This window comes from Monopterus albus, unplaced genomic scaffold (genome assembly GCF_001952655.1).
Source record: "Monopterus albus unplaced genomic scaffold, M_albus_1.0 scaffold147.1, whole genome shotgun sequence".
NCBI classification, from domain to species: domain Eukaryota; kingdom Metazoa; phylum Chordata; class Actinopteri; order Synbranchiformes; family Synbranchidae; genus Monopterus; species Monopterus albus.
Window position 1 is genome coordinate 1,424,586 of NW_018128027.1, and position 13,719 is coordinate 1,438,304.

General features: G+C 42.4%; 2 protein-coding genes across 3 annotated transcripts in view; one reads left to right on the top strand and one right to left on the bottom strand.

The window, feature by feature from the left end:
* The first annotated feature begins 3,891 nt into the window (after positions 1–3,891).
* On the top strand, positions 3,892–6,034 carry ankrd63 (ankyrin repeat domain 63). The gene has a single exon (XM_020614579.1). It carries the CDS (start codon positions 4,027–4,029, stop codon positions 5,629–5,631), a length of 1,605 nt encoding a protein of 534 aa, XP_020470235.1. The 5' UTR covers positions 3,892–4,026; the 3' UTR covers positions 5,632–6,034.
* A 128-nt stretch (positions 6,035–6,162) lies between these two features.
* Positions 6,163–13,719, bottom strand: part of pak6 (p21 (RAC1) activated kinase 6) — a 45,873-nt gene continuing 38,316 nt past the window's right edge. For both annotated transcript variants that reach the window (XM_020614499.1, XM_020614498.1), the window contains exons 3-9: positions 12,133–12,795; positions 11,083–11,616; positions 10,176–10,309; positions 8,982–9,108; positions 8,771–8,896; positions 8,521–8,655; positions 6,163–7,558 (exon numbers count right to left, since the gene is read on the bottom strand). In XM_020614499.1, coding sequence (XP_020470155.1) covers positions 7,391–7,558; positions 8,521–8,655; positions 8,771–8,896; positions 8,982–9,108; positions 10,176–10,309; positions 11,083–11,616; positions 12,133–12,795 — 1,887 coding nt within the window. In that variant the 3' untranslated portion in view covers positions 6,163–7,390. The remainder of the gene's footprint in view (positions 7,559–8,520; positions 8,656–8,770; positions 8,897–8,981; positions 9,109–10,175; positions 10,310–11,082; positions 11,617–12,132; positions 12,796–13,719) is intronic.

Consider the following 13,719-nt stretch of genomic DNA (forward strand, 5'->3'; position numbering starts at 1 on the left):
AAAACCGCATTGTTCCTCCTGAATCCGAGGTTCGACTATCGGTCGAATTCTCCTCTCCAGTACCCTGGCATAGACTTTCCCGGGGAGGCTGAGGAGTGTGATCCCCCTATAGTTGGAACACACCCTCCGGTCCCCCTTCTTAAAAAGAGGGACCACCACCCCGGTCTGCCAGCCCAGAGGCATCCTGTGGGCTCACCACCTGCAGGAGGATCCGTAAGGGGCCGGTGCATAGTGGATTGGGCAGCAGTCGAAGGCAGGGGCCCCGACAGCCCGATCTCTGGTTATTTGAACACAAGGTGGAAAAACAAGTCACTGTAATAACAAAGACATGTTCTAGGAAGATAGTAAGACACAACTTGATTTGGTTTTCTGTGCCTTGTGTCAGGTCCGCTCGGCCCGACCTGCCTCTCTTTCTTTATTTCCTCTCCTGCTCTCCCTTTTTGCGGGGTCAACGCCCCACCTTGCTGACAGTCTCTGTGCGTTTTGGCTTGACATTATCACGCTAATTATGCGGTTAGCAATACAGAAATACGTGCTTTGTCTTCCACGCTGACAGTCTCTGTGCTGTGGATTGCATTGTTTACGTTGGTTCTTTCTGTTCACCTGTCCGTTCTCATCCTCTGCTATTCTAGTTCCTGTCGTTAGTTTGTGTGTTTACCTGTTCGTCCTGATCTCCGTAGTCATCACTGCCCTTCCCTTGTATGTATTATGGACCTTGTTATGTTGTCACTTTGTTTTTATTCTATTAAACCTCCTTTTTTGTACTAGCACCCGGGTCAGCCATCTTGAGTCCAACCCCAGTTCTCCCTCACCCGGACTAAACATAACCCCTTGGCTGCCATTATTTTTCTCATAACACATTTGTGGAGGGGATGGAAACTAAACATCACAAGTTGTTCCATTGTTTTTCCTAGGACATGGCAGGTGATATTGCCTTAACTGCATCTTTCTCAGGTGTGCTCAATTAGCAGGAAGATGAAGTAGTCCGTGGAGGATGAAGGCATATTGAATCACTGGTAAGAAAACATTTTTAGTTAGGCCCTTTTAAATTTGCTCTCGAATGAACTCCATTTATTATCCTGTGCTCACACGCTAATTTATTCCCAGGTGTTACTAGCTAAGTTGAGCACAGTGTTTTGTTTCCATTTACAAGTTTTTTTGAAGAACCTTGAGAGATTTGTTTGATTTTTCTCCCTAGTGACTAAGACTAAGTCTACAGACTTAACTTGACACAAGCTTTAATTCCTAATCAGGCATTCAGGTGGCTCCTGCCTGGGCCCGGCCCGCAATGAATGGCAGATCAGGTATTTACCATGACATCTCTGCTTTATTGCATACATCTGTCCAATTAACACACCACGTGGTAGCAGCTCATTCACATTTTGAATATTTCATCCACATTTCATTCATTTCTGCTCAGTCCATTTTGACATTTAGTGAATGGACTGTAGAGTGGTTGAATGTCAATACTGACTGACTTCTGTAGGCTTTTGAAAATATGCAATCATTGCTGTGAGCAATGACTCAGACTAATAACATATACAGAAATAGTGAAAGTTGCCTAAATGTGCTGTGCAGTGAAGGCTCAGACATTTTAGTCTATCTCGTATTCAAAGCAGTTATAGAAAGAAGAGATTTTATCATAAAATTGTTTATCATGGTGCTAAATTAAATAAGTTGTATCGCATAGAAACGGCTACAGACAGGGCAAGTATTTCAGAAGTGGACTGACTCTACTAACTTACTGTCCTAGCAGAAAATGTCACCCCACATACAGTGGCCAACACAATAACTCGAACACAGCTCTCAGCCTGCCTGGGAAAATGGATGCAGCCCAGGCAGCTCAAATCTATTTCTGGACAAACTGTTCTGTGAAAAAGCAGCCAAAGTCTAAGAGCATTCAAAGTGGGACACCTGATAAGAAGCCTCATGGTGAGCACAAGCGTGTGAGCTCTGCAGCACTCGATGTGTGTTTAATCTGTTTTGTCCCAAATGTTGCTTCTATTTTCTTACATATTTACACTCCAAGTAACAGCACTAAGATGAGTTTTTTTTTAAATGGTTTTATCATTATACTGTAGTGGCACAGATGGAAAAATGGATTAAAACAAATTTGCGTAGGAGACTCGAGTCCATTTTCCTCTGTTTAGTGCTGGAGTTTATTTTTCCAAGTGTATCAGCAGTACAATACACCATATGATCATCACTGCAAGATCAGACCAAGAATATGACAGTGAATCCAGTTTACTCTTGACCACTTTTACTCCAGATTTCAACAGGTGTACAGGATGGAGAGGAATATGAGGTGTGCAGCACAAATACAGTATAGTATACTTGATACAATTTGTGGTTTTGGGTGAAATACCTCGACAACTACTGGATTATCATGAAATTTGTTAGACACTCCGGTCCTTTTCTCACAGCGAGTCATGCTGATTACTTGCACCTGGCATAATGATTCATGGAATGCCTTGAGGTCAGAATTGCTTCTATCAGGATTTGGCATTTATCATTTTAGTTTTTAGACTGGGTTATTTTTTTCCCTTTTTATAACACATACTATATATGATTTGATAGCTGGGGTTAAATCCTGAGGAAACAGCATGTGCAAAGCACTGTCAAACCAAATTTATAAAGGCATCTCTGGTCTTATAAGAACTTTCATTCATTCATTCAGTTTCTACTGCTTAGTCCTGGGGCGGGGGTTGGAGCTAATCCCGGCCGGCAATCGGGCGAAGGCTGGGTACACCCCGGACAGGTCGCCAATCCATCGCAGGGCAAGAACTTAAGTCTGAACAATTGTCATAACAAATTTGCTATTTACAGTAAAAAATGTGGGGTTGATATGATTTTATCATGAAAAAATATGCCACTGTGACCAGAACAGAAAGACACCTGGGACGAAGTGTCTGTCTGCTGATTAATTTCCTCCTTGTTTAGCTGAGTGAATGACTCTCGGTGCTGTAGAAAGGACCCGCTGAGGGTTTGATGAAGCCGGATGGTGAATGGCGAGGAGGGTGAAACCCAAGCAATGTTTCAACAGTTTTGATCCTGCTGAGATTTATATTAGCAATTAAAATTAAATTCTGGTTTTGTGGAGGAGAAACAGCTCTGTAAAAGGCTCTTTGTTGCTTTTTATACACAAGGCTTGACAAGACATGCAAGAGAAAAATGTTTAAATGTGGTATGTTTGACATTACTGTTTTAAATTTAGCAAATACAACAACAGTAATAATAATAAACTGTAATAACACAAGTCTTTCACTGCCCTTTCCTTGAGTTCACTACTATTTTCCATGACAAGAAAAGGCCTTCAGGATTTATTATGAAACCTTGAGAAAGTAAAGGTAAAATCAAGCAGCATGAGTTGGGTTTGAGGCACTGTGGATGAGGCAAACTACAAGCAGAAACATCACATGGATGGATGCACCATTGGGTAGAAAAAAGAAAAATGTTCCCTTTTGAAATTAGCTCTTAAATCCTGACTTTAATCTTTTCTCAAACTTGTGGTAGGGGTCCTGATATCAATATACTGTTGAATGTAAACACATTTTAACACAAAGCACTATTCATAGATTTCACAACATGCTGGATTGCCTTTTTTATATTTGAACATTTTATGAGCAGCAGACATTTGTTATAATTTGGGTCAAAGTATACTAAAAATGTTGCATTTCAGTTAAACCTCACAGACCTCACATATAAAACACTGGCCATGGTTTTTCTCCTTAAGTAATTATTTTATTCAAATAACATATTTCTCTTCAGGCAGAGAGTGCTTGGGCTGAATGGATGCTGCCACTGCATAATGGTCCTCAGACATTTGTTTCCAAGGCAACGTGGGGAGGGCATGTGGAAAGGGAGGTATAAAAACACTGGCAGCTCCACTCTCAGTCTTACTCAGAGGTGAATGCACTCATTTTCAACACCGACACTCTCTAAAAACTTGCTACAGGCTCTTTCTCTGTTCATCAACTTCTTTCTTGGCTCGCTTGAAGGTTTGGCGCAACAAGTAGCCATTCAAGAATGATGCGACCAAAAGATTTACGCCAGGGATCTGGCACCAAGACCTTCCTAGATGCTATGCACGGTGGTAAAGTTCACCTTGCGCGCTTCATTCTGGATGCCTTGGATGGACGCATTATCAACTCAAAGACAGAAAACAGCCGCACCCCGCTCATGTACGCCGTCTGCTTGCAAGACAATGGGACCAGGGCCAAGTTCACCCAGCTGCTGCTGGAGAAAGGGGCAGATGTCAACTGTCAGGATGAGGATGGTCGCACAGGCCTGAGCTATGCCTGTGAGATGGGCCACCTGGATGTTGTCAAGCTTCTAGTGCAGTTCAATGCAGACCCGGATATCTGTGATGCCTGGGGTAACAGCGCTCTCATGTATGCTGCCTTTTCTGGGCACAGCCAGATTCTGGAGTTCCTGATCCGGGCTTTCAAAAGACTGGGACTGAGGTTAGATAAAACAAATAATGCAGGTCACTCGGCCATCGAGGTGGCCAACTTCTTTGGACACAACCATTGCGTCCAGGTTCTGAACTTTCCTTGCCGGAGGGGTGCTGGCACAGATGAGCCACTTGCTGATGCAGGTACCATCAGGGAAGGAGATTACCAGCTGCCCAACAGACTCCCCAAACATGTCCTGGAGAGGTTCTCCAAGCAGGTGAATAATGAAGACCAACTGCCCAGGGTATTTCAGAGACAGCTGAGGATTGGAGACAGCAGCGGGCACCACTTCCGATATCCCAGGAGCCAGTCTCAGGAGGACAGCCACTGCCACAGCTGGGCTCTGCCTCCACAACTGGAAAAAAGCCAGACTGAGGGGGATCACAGCATTCTCTTCACTTCTAAACAACTACAAAACTGCCAGCTTAGAGAGCTAAGAGGGACTAAAACACTGAATTCTCTGCCCGAGCCGAGCCAGAAAAATGTCAGCCGAGACACTGGACTTACAGAGCAAACACCAGAGAGTTTTCCTCATTGGGGAAAAGCAAAGTCATTTAACCTGGACGATCAGAGCACCAGAAAGCAGTCTTATCAGGGTGATATGCGTGACATGAGCCTGTCAGCCAGCAAATTAAAGAGACCCTCGCTACAAGATGAGAGATGCCTGATAGACAAGATGGAATGTCAAGGGAACAAATGTGGCCTGACAAACGATGCTGACAAAACTTTCTCAGTGCCACAGTCTCTTTTAAACGGCAAGAGTCAACCCTTGAGAACGCACAAGGAGAATGTCAAATCACAGAGGGAAGAGGCTAATGACTCAGCACCATCAAGCAGGAGAGAGGAGCAGAAGAGGGAGAGCTTTGGTCCAGTCAGCAGACACAACAAACTGCTCTTTGCCAGAGGGGAGATAGAGTCAGGGAAGATCTCAAATCGTACGCCGGGATTTGTGGGCCTGGGGACCAGACTGCTGCGTCGATTCACCGCGCCAGAGTTCATGAGGATGGTGATAGACTGTTCATCGGGCTCATCAAATGGCAAAGGGCGAATATCCCGCTCCGAAACGTTCCCCCTCTCTCACACACATCAGCAGGTCAACAGCCAGCCGAGTGTTGACAGCATCAGTGGAGTGAAGTGTGAGTTTGAAAGTTACTCATCTCAGGCCACGCTTGAGTAGAATAAGGACAGTGTTGAGCAAGAGAAACGGCTGGTAGTGGAACTTTTACATCACCTAAAATTCTGACAATGCAGTTTAACTGTTAGGTGATATATTCTATATACTGAGACAAATATTAATCATTTGCTGAGGTCACAGCTTATTTGTTTTTTCAGTGTGTATTAATACAACGTTTAAAGCTTATTAAGCTGCATACCCCTGCAAACAAATGAGCAATTCTTTATCTGAAATAATTTATAAATGAACATGTCAGTCTGTGAAATTATTTTTGTGTCACATATGTCATATTGTATGAGATTATATGTATTTGATATTGCTTCTGTGTTTACAAGAAATAATGTATGTATTTTGCTTCAGGATATTCAGTGACTGTGTACTGTATGACTCATGCTGAATACCTAATAAATACTTTAGACACCAGTATATTCAACTTGTATTTATGGATGTGTGTGTGCGTGAGGAAAATCCAGGATTAAATGAATTCAATACACATCATTTATTGATTTATACAAAATTAAAATGTGTAATTCTCTTTTTCATGAATGATCCCCACAGACAACATGTCAACATGTATTCCTGTCAGAATACAAAGACTTTGTGCAAAGTGTTTCTCAACAGGTGGACGTTCAGCAGCATCGCATGCCGGGCCTGTGTGCTTTATCTAGGCAAACAAATGCAAATATAATCATTCACAACCTTTTCAGGGGCAACACACACACACACACACACACACACACCATGTGGTTTTTAAAAAGTCTGTCACTATATAAAATATCAGGGAGCAAACACTGAGAGGTCACCCCACACACACCCATGTGCTCAGATGCACACACACGCACACATAACTATACGCTCATATTTCAGAAAAGAAAAGTAAAATGTTTGAATTAATTTCAAATAATTTACTGCAGCCACTCAGCAGGTATAGAGACCTAATATTCAGTATTTTTATTTACATTAATAATTTATCTATTTTAAGTCCATATGTAATAATAAAACCTTATTTGCAAATTCACATCAAACAAACAACCCACAACACCTTTTGAACTACAGAATAAATATGAAAACGAGAAATATACTGGAGTTTTTCCAATAGCCCAATAGTAGCAGCTGGGCTTTCATCTACCCATTTGTTATGCTAAGGAGAATTGTCTTTTACATTCCAGTTTGGTTCATATTCAAGCATTAACATTAGGCCAGGTGTGCCTCCATTTGGCCATGCAAAGAGTCTAGTGTCAGTGTTTGTGGAGTGCACTGACTGTGCTGGTTGATGTCTGGCTTCCACAGCAGAGAAAGAAAGTGTGCAGAGGTAATGTCACAATGAGCTACTGTGGTTTGAGCCTTACACCAGCTTTATAATAAGGTGTACAAGGCTACAGTAATGCCCACTATGAACACTATATCTTTAGAGTAGCATGTGTTCATTACAAATAGGTGCATGGAATAATTATTTTGCTGTCATGACTCCCACTCACTGGTACAGGAAGCCAACCAGTTTCTGAATCCAACCAAGTTGGGAAGGGAGGAATTTCATGCTGCCTTTAATCACTCCTAAAGTGCTTCTCTCATGCCATAGATCATGCAGTATCTGTCAGCCATCCTGCCACCACCACACTGGCAGCACTGAGCTGTGCAGGTCTGCTTCTCTGGAGCCAGCTGCCTGTTGGCTTTGGTATTAGAGGAGCTGGACCTCGATGCTGGCCCTCATCAAAGGCATGGAGAGGTCAGACTGAAGGTGGGTGTTGGGGCCCTATAGGGATCAGCAGCGGGACATGCGCTTGCGGTACTGCTCCACCAGTGGCACCAGGCACTGAGGTGAGCTGCTCTGCAGCAGGAAGGAGTGCTCCAGCAAGTCAGTGGCGCTGGCCCGTTCTAGGGGGTCCCGAGTCAGCATGCGGTCCAGAAAGTCTTTTAGAACTGGGGAGATCTGGATCAGAGAGCAATGGACACATGGTCAGTAAATCATTGCAGTAATTATTTGTACACATTTGTATAATTATTGTGAAGAGACCACAAACAAGACAGCTGGAAGCTTTTACTGGCACATTCACTTTTCATTGTATTTGTAATAAGAAGCAGTGGAGTTGATAAGACAAAAATCTTACTTGGGAAACTAGAAGTGACAATAGGCTACATCTGTACAGATGGCATTTGTTTTACAATATATAGTATACCAAGGTATTACAATTCAAAATAATTCATTATTTAAAAAGTATCTATAGCCATACTAGCGGCTCTGAGGTGGTTTGAGCTAAATGCAAACATCAACATGCTGATATGCTAATAATGGAAATGTGAGAGCTGTATGAGAAGAGTTTATTGATGATGTTTTGTCATGATAAAGTATAATGGTTACCATGGTTACAGTCTTTGTTTAGTATGTTAGGAAGCTAAAGTTATTTAGCACTAAACCTTTGCTCATAAACTGTTGTGACAAGCAAATCTAGAGGAGAAGCCTGATAAGGAACTTATACAATAAATACAATAGGATTAGGTTCAAGTGTGAGCTCTTTTTATACTTTCACCTTCAGCAAAATCCTGGGTGATTGTATGTCTGTTCAATATTCTGTTAGTTCCTGTGGAGTTTACCCTATAGCAATTGATATTTACTTCTTTTATATTGTGTTGTTTTGTGTAGTGGTAATACTCCTGGTATATTTTGGGATAAAAAAAATGCTTACAGCCTGTCAACCCTCTGTGATGAAAGGACTTGACAGTAATAAACAAACAAATGAACTCCACAATGAAATTAAAAGTTTGACCTGATGATGGTACTGGAGAAGTACTCAAAGGATCCCCAAAGTAATAATAATTCATGCTGAAAGTGGCAAAAATGTCAGCACCATTTTTCATCTACAAGTGAGGATGTGAGTATGTCCTTTCTCATACCTGGTTCACATTTCGTACAGTTGGAGCTGGCTCATCCCTCAGCCTCTTCATAGCGGCGACAGGGGTTTCACTGAAGTACGGGGGCTCTCCATCCACCATCTCCACCACCATGATACCCATTGACCAAACATCCACCTGGGGAACCATCACACAGGTCTTACAACATGGATTGCCACTATTGTGCTACATACTGTAAGTGGGATCACCACTGTTATTCAGTTCAAGTGGACCTGAGTGTACGCTTCCTCACCTCAGTGCCATATGGTGATTTGGAGATGACCTCAGGAGCCATCCAATAGGGTGTCCCCACTAAAGACTTCCTCTTAGGGATGTCCTTACTAATCTGAGCACAGAAGCCAAAGTCGGAAAGCTTGACCTATGGAAGAAGCACACCAATATAAGAATCACAGTTGAAGAAAAAAAAACTAAGAAACTAAGAAAGAAGAAATAACATAGCATACCCTTCCATCTAATGTGAGTAGTATAGAGTCGCTCTTAATGTCTCTGTGGATGACTCCCTGTGAATGGAGATAGGCCAGGGCTTGCAAAACAGCTTCACACACTGTGGCAATCTGCTCTTCACTCAGCCTGCAGGACAACACTCACAAGTTTACACACACAGACAAACATATTTTACATTACATTTCACACTTTTCCATTACAGGTTACAGCAAATCAACAGCTGAGACAATTGAAATTCATGAATCACTGCATATTAAAGGCAATGCTATTGAGTGCAGGGTTCAAAACAATAAATCCCAAACAACAGAAACACAACATAAAGATGTAAGAGTCACAAGACAAACAGCTGCAAGTAAGGCCACATACCCACTGAAAAGCAAAGCACCACAAAGTAACAATGACCTAATGTATTCTCTCCCACACATGACCACCATCATATGTCAAACTATATTACAAAAACTCTATGCATTACAGGCAGATATTCTGTTTCATAATTTAAAATGTTATTGAGTACTGTAGCGAGGAAAAAGTGGAAGAAAGGAGTCTTGATTGCTCTGTCAATATATTGATTATCTTAGTCTCTGACGTGGTGACTGTGACAGCTGGCTCATTCTATGTCATCTGGCTTGAGAGACATTTTTTCATCCATCTGAATCAAGTGTGTCTAACCCTGAGGTCAGGGGGTGGGGACTGAGTCAGCCATTTGTTAATAATATAAAATATACTGACAGTTCAAAACAAATACCCTGCAACAACTTTCAGCTCCTTCCTGCTGGTTGATTTTTTCCTTATTTGTGATTTATGCATTTCTGAGCAGCATCAGAAAATCAAATTTTAGCCCAATATAGACTTTTCACATGCTGTCCAAACATGCACAGATTCTGTTATGTTATCAAATTATTATTTATGCCTTGAGATAGGCGAAAGACTATGAGTGTAAGTGAAGGCTGAATGTTGGTCTCTTTGTTGACCAACACTGATCACTCACCAGTCAATACCACACTACCCCCTTGTGGATGATTCACTTATTAAAGATGATATCATAACCAGGAAATGCATCAATTTAGCTTTCTACAAAAGGACAAACAACATTTTATCTTGTGTTACTTTATTAAAGATGATATCATAACCAAATGCATCAATTTAGCTTTCTACAGAGGGACAAACAACATTTTATCTTGTGTTACTCGTACCTGGTTACAGAAACAATGTTGGTTAGTGCTCCACCCTGCAGGTACTCCATGATTACCCAGAGCTCCTCCTCCACCAGGGCAGACTTAAACATCTCTACCACATTTCTGTGTTGGTAGTCCCTCATGATTACTACCTGCAACATGAAACATTCACATTAAAACCATGTCTTTAGAGATATAATCAATAATATGGCCAGATTCTGGTTCTCCAACATTAAAGAGGGATTCCAGCAACTTAGTTTAGCATGTTCATAAAGTCATAAAGTTCATAAAGTTGTGAGAGACAGATTAAACAGGAATGGTCAAAATCAGTGCTCTAGGACTGCCCCTGTAGCTCAGAGACTATGGCCTGCAGCATCCTCGAATTGGGTCTGGGACCTTTGTTGTATCCCCATCCCTCTCTTTCTGCCATTCTTTACTTTTTGTAATGAAATACTGAATGTCCCAAACAATAGTCACATCTCAGTTCAGAAGGGGCAGGGATATCCTGATTTTTAGCATAATTCAAGCTCCAAAAACCCAACTTGATAGCATCTTTCATTAGACGTCCCTGATTGGTAAGCACCCACTGTTTCAAAGTCCATGCCCCCAGTTTACAACACAGATTTTAAAAAATCCAAGTTAACCCTAATGGCATCATCAGAGATTTGTTTTTAGACTTTAGAAAGTGTCCTTCAAAGCCACAGAGAACATTGTTTTCACAGGTTGAGCGGTACTCCAAATTATGAGAACTGACTAATGAACTGATTTTCTTATGTAAAATTATTGGAGTACCCCATAAGTAAGGGTTAAATGATGGATACATGGAATAGCAAGCACGAATCCTTAAATTAGTTGCATTCACTGCTTGGTGAGTTGTGTTTATTAGTGGGAATCACTTTGTCTCTACTGTAGTGCCATAATGTACCTCATTGAAGAGCAGCTCCCTCCTCTGCTGCCGCCGCAGGTCCATCATTTTCACTGCTACCTGCCTACCACTGTGCTTCTCTGTAGCAATACACACCACCCCTGTCGAGCCCTCCCCAATCTTTACAAAGTTCTCGAGGTAAGACCTTGGATCACCCTTGTCTACCACCATTTGCAGGGCTGCCTTGAACTGTTCATGAGTCACTTTAGGTGGGTCTGGGAGTGGCCTGGTAGAAGGGTGTTGTAGTGGTCTAAATGCAGGGGAACAGGTGCCAGTTAGACTGGTAGCAAGTGAGCCTGTAGGTGAGGGTCTGGGCTGGGAAGGGCTGTCCTGCCTGGGATAAGGAGGGTTGGGGCATCCAGAATGTCTGATGTAGGGGTCTGGACCAGTGGGCCTCAATCCCATGTTAGGAGACAGGCCCAGGGTGTAGCTAGCTGAGGACCGCACCACCCGCTGGAGTCTGATGCCACCCATGAGAGGACTGCTGGTGCCAGTGGGCAGGAAGCTGGAGTGGTACCTCACTGCTGAGTCTGCCTGCACAGTAAGGGAAAAACTGTTAGAAACAATGTCCAAGGTTCAAGACCTTTGAAATGGAATGTAAATCAAGTCCTTCACTCTTACTCTGCATCCACTTCACCTGATATGGCCCATGCAAAAATGGTGTTACATAAACCCCCATGTCCTGCAGCAATTTTGCTAAACACACCATTTCTCAGGTTTTACAACCTCATATTAAACTTTAAACCCACATTTCATATTTTATAGGATTATGAATCTGCCAAAACTGAATAAAATATGCAATCCCATCTTAACCACCTTTAGTCTAAAGCTAATCAATATGCTGTCTTGTTTAAGGCTAAGCATGAAAATGTTTCTGATGACAAAAAATTATTTAATGGATCTGGAGATCATGTAAATACATGCCAAATACTAATAATAGGATGTACATGCCACAAAATTTATATTTTGTGCACTCTGTGAATAATGTCTTATCAGTGGATTTAATGGCTGCAAAAGTGTGCAAAGAAACTGCTGCAATGTCAGGCTTACTTTCAGGTCATAGGAGGAGAACGGCCTCCCAGGACTGTTCTGTGGGTGCATGTACATTGGGATGTTGGGATGGAGCTCTGTGGTGACTGTCCCTAGGTCTTCATGAGACTGCTGCACAGCCATAGCAGGGCTGTAGAAGCAAGCAAGAGGTCTCTGATTTGGTGGCCTTCCTCTAGGCAGCTGGAAATCTCTTGTCCATATCACTCTCTCCTGAGGGCTGCCCATCTCACCACTCATATAAGCCCTGTGACTCGGCACCGGGATGTTCTGGGGCTGAGCCTGTTGTGGTGGTCCCTGCAAGGTGTTGATGCTGACTTCATAGGTGGACTTGGCCTTTGGCAAGATGCCATTGGGTTGCAGAGTGATATTTTTCTTCATTCCCAAGTATGGGGTGTTAGACTCACTGTGGATGTTCCTGGCTTTGTCTCTCCACTGGTCCTGACCCATATCCTCGTCATCTTCCTCATCCTGGGTCAGGCCTTCATACTGGTAAGTGTCTCCCTCATTTACTTCACCTAGCCTTCCCAGAGACCGCGCCCTCTTTCTGGCTGAAGGACTGCTCTTCCTCAAAGAATTGGAACTGGTCACAGACAGACGGCTCATATCATTGATCATGGCTGCGATGTAGTCCCCGTGACCGATCATGCTCCCACGCACAATTGTCTGAAAGAGGACAGGCTTTTAGCTTCATCATCGCTGCACATATCATGATCACATTATAGAAAGATTTTAAACTGAAAGGATTAATGAGTGTGTTAGAAATTAATGAATTAGTCAGATAATTGTTAGACTTTAATGTGTTAGACTTTAATATGTGTTAGTAATGCAGTTTAGTAAGATTCAAAGTCTGCTCTGTTTCAAGGTTAGCAGTAAGCCATGACACCGATTGTTTTCTTGTATTAATCTTGTGTAAGAATTATGTCTGAATGAATGTTTAGTTACACATCATGCATACAACATACACACACATTGAGGTAATACACAGCTGCTCCAAGAATGTGGAGCTCTAGATAAGAGATGGAGTCTGTGTGACGGACATCTGTGTAAGGGGTTAGCCCAAAACTGATAAATGTATTAGGCTCTGTGTTTCCGGGTGCTTTTTTCCCTGCTCTCTTCTCCAGCAGCTTGTCTGAAGGAGGGGGCCCTGGGTTGTGTTCTGTAATCCTTTTCTCACACACACACACACACACACACACACACATATATATATGTAAATAGATCAGCACTAAAATCAAGAAAGACGGACTCCTTTTTTACTCAAATCTGTCCAGTAAAAGAACTGGGGTATAACAACTTGGTGCCGTGACCTTCAGGAATTGGCTGAATTCTGATTTGGATTCCAGTTGGGAGTGAATGGACTCACTGATCAGCATTTGCTGGCAATAAAACAGGTGAGCAGGAAACCTTTTACACAGAATTCTTGCATATTGGACCTTACAAAATTTTGTTGATCTGTGTGGACTGTGAATTCCCGATCCAAAATTGAATGATTACAGTACGGGTAAGATAACACTTTTATTTTGAAATGTGCTGGTGCTGATGTTTTGTGCCACACGTAAAAGTTACAAGCACATAGTCTCATTTGAG

Bases quoted from the DNA above. Each gene is read 5' to 3' on its own strand.
- ankrd63 (XM_020614579.1), top strand. From the start codon at position 4,027: ATGATGCGACCAAAAGATTTACGCCAGGGATCTGGCACCAAGACCTTC.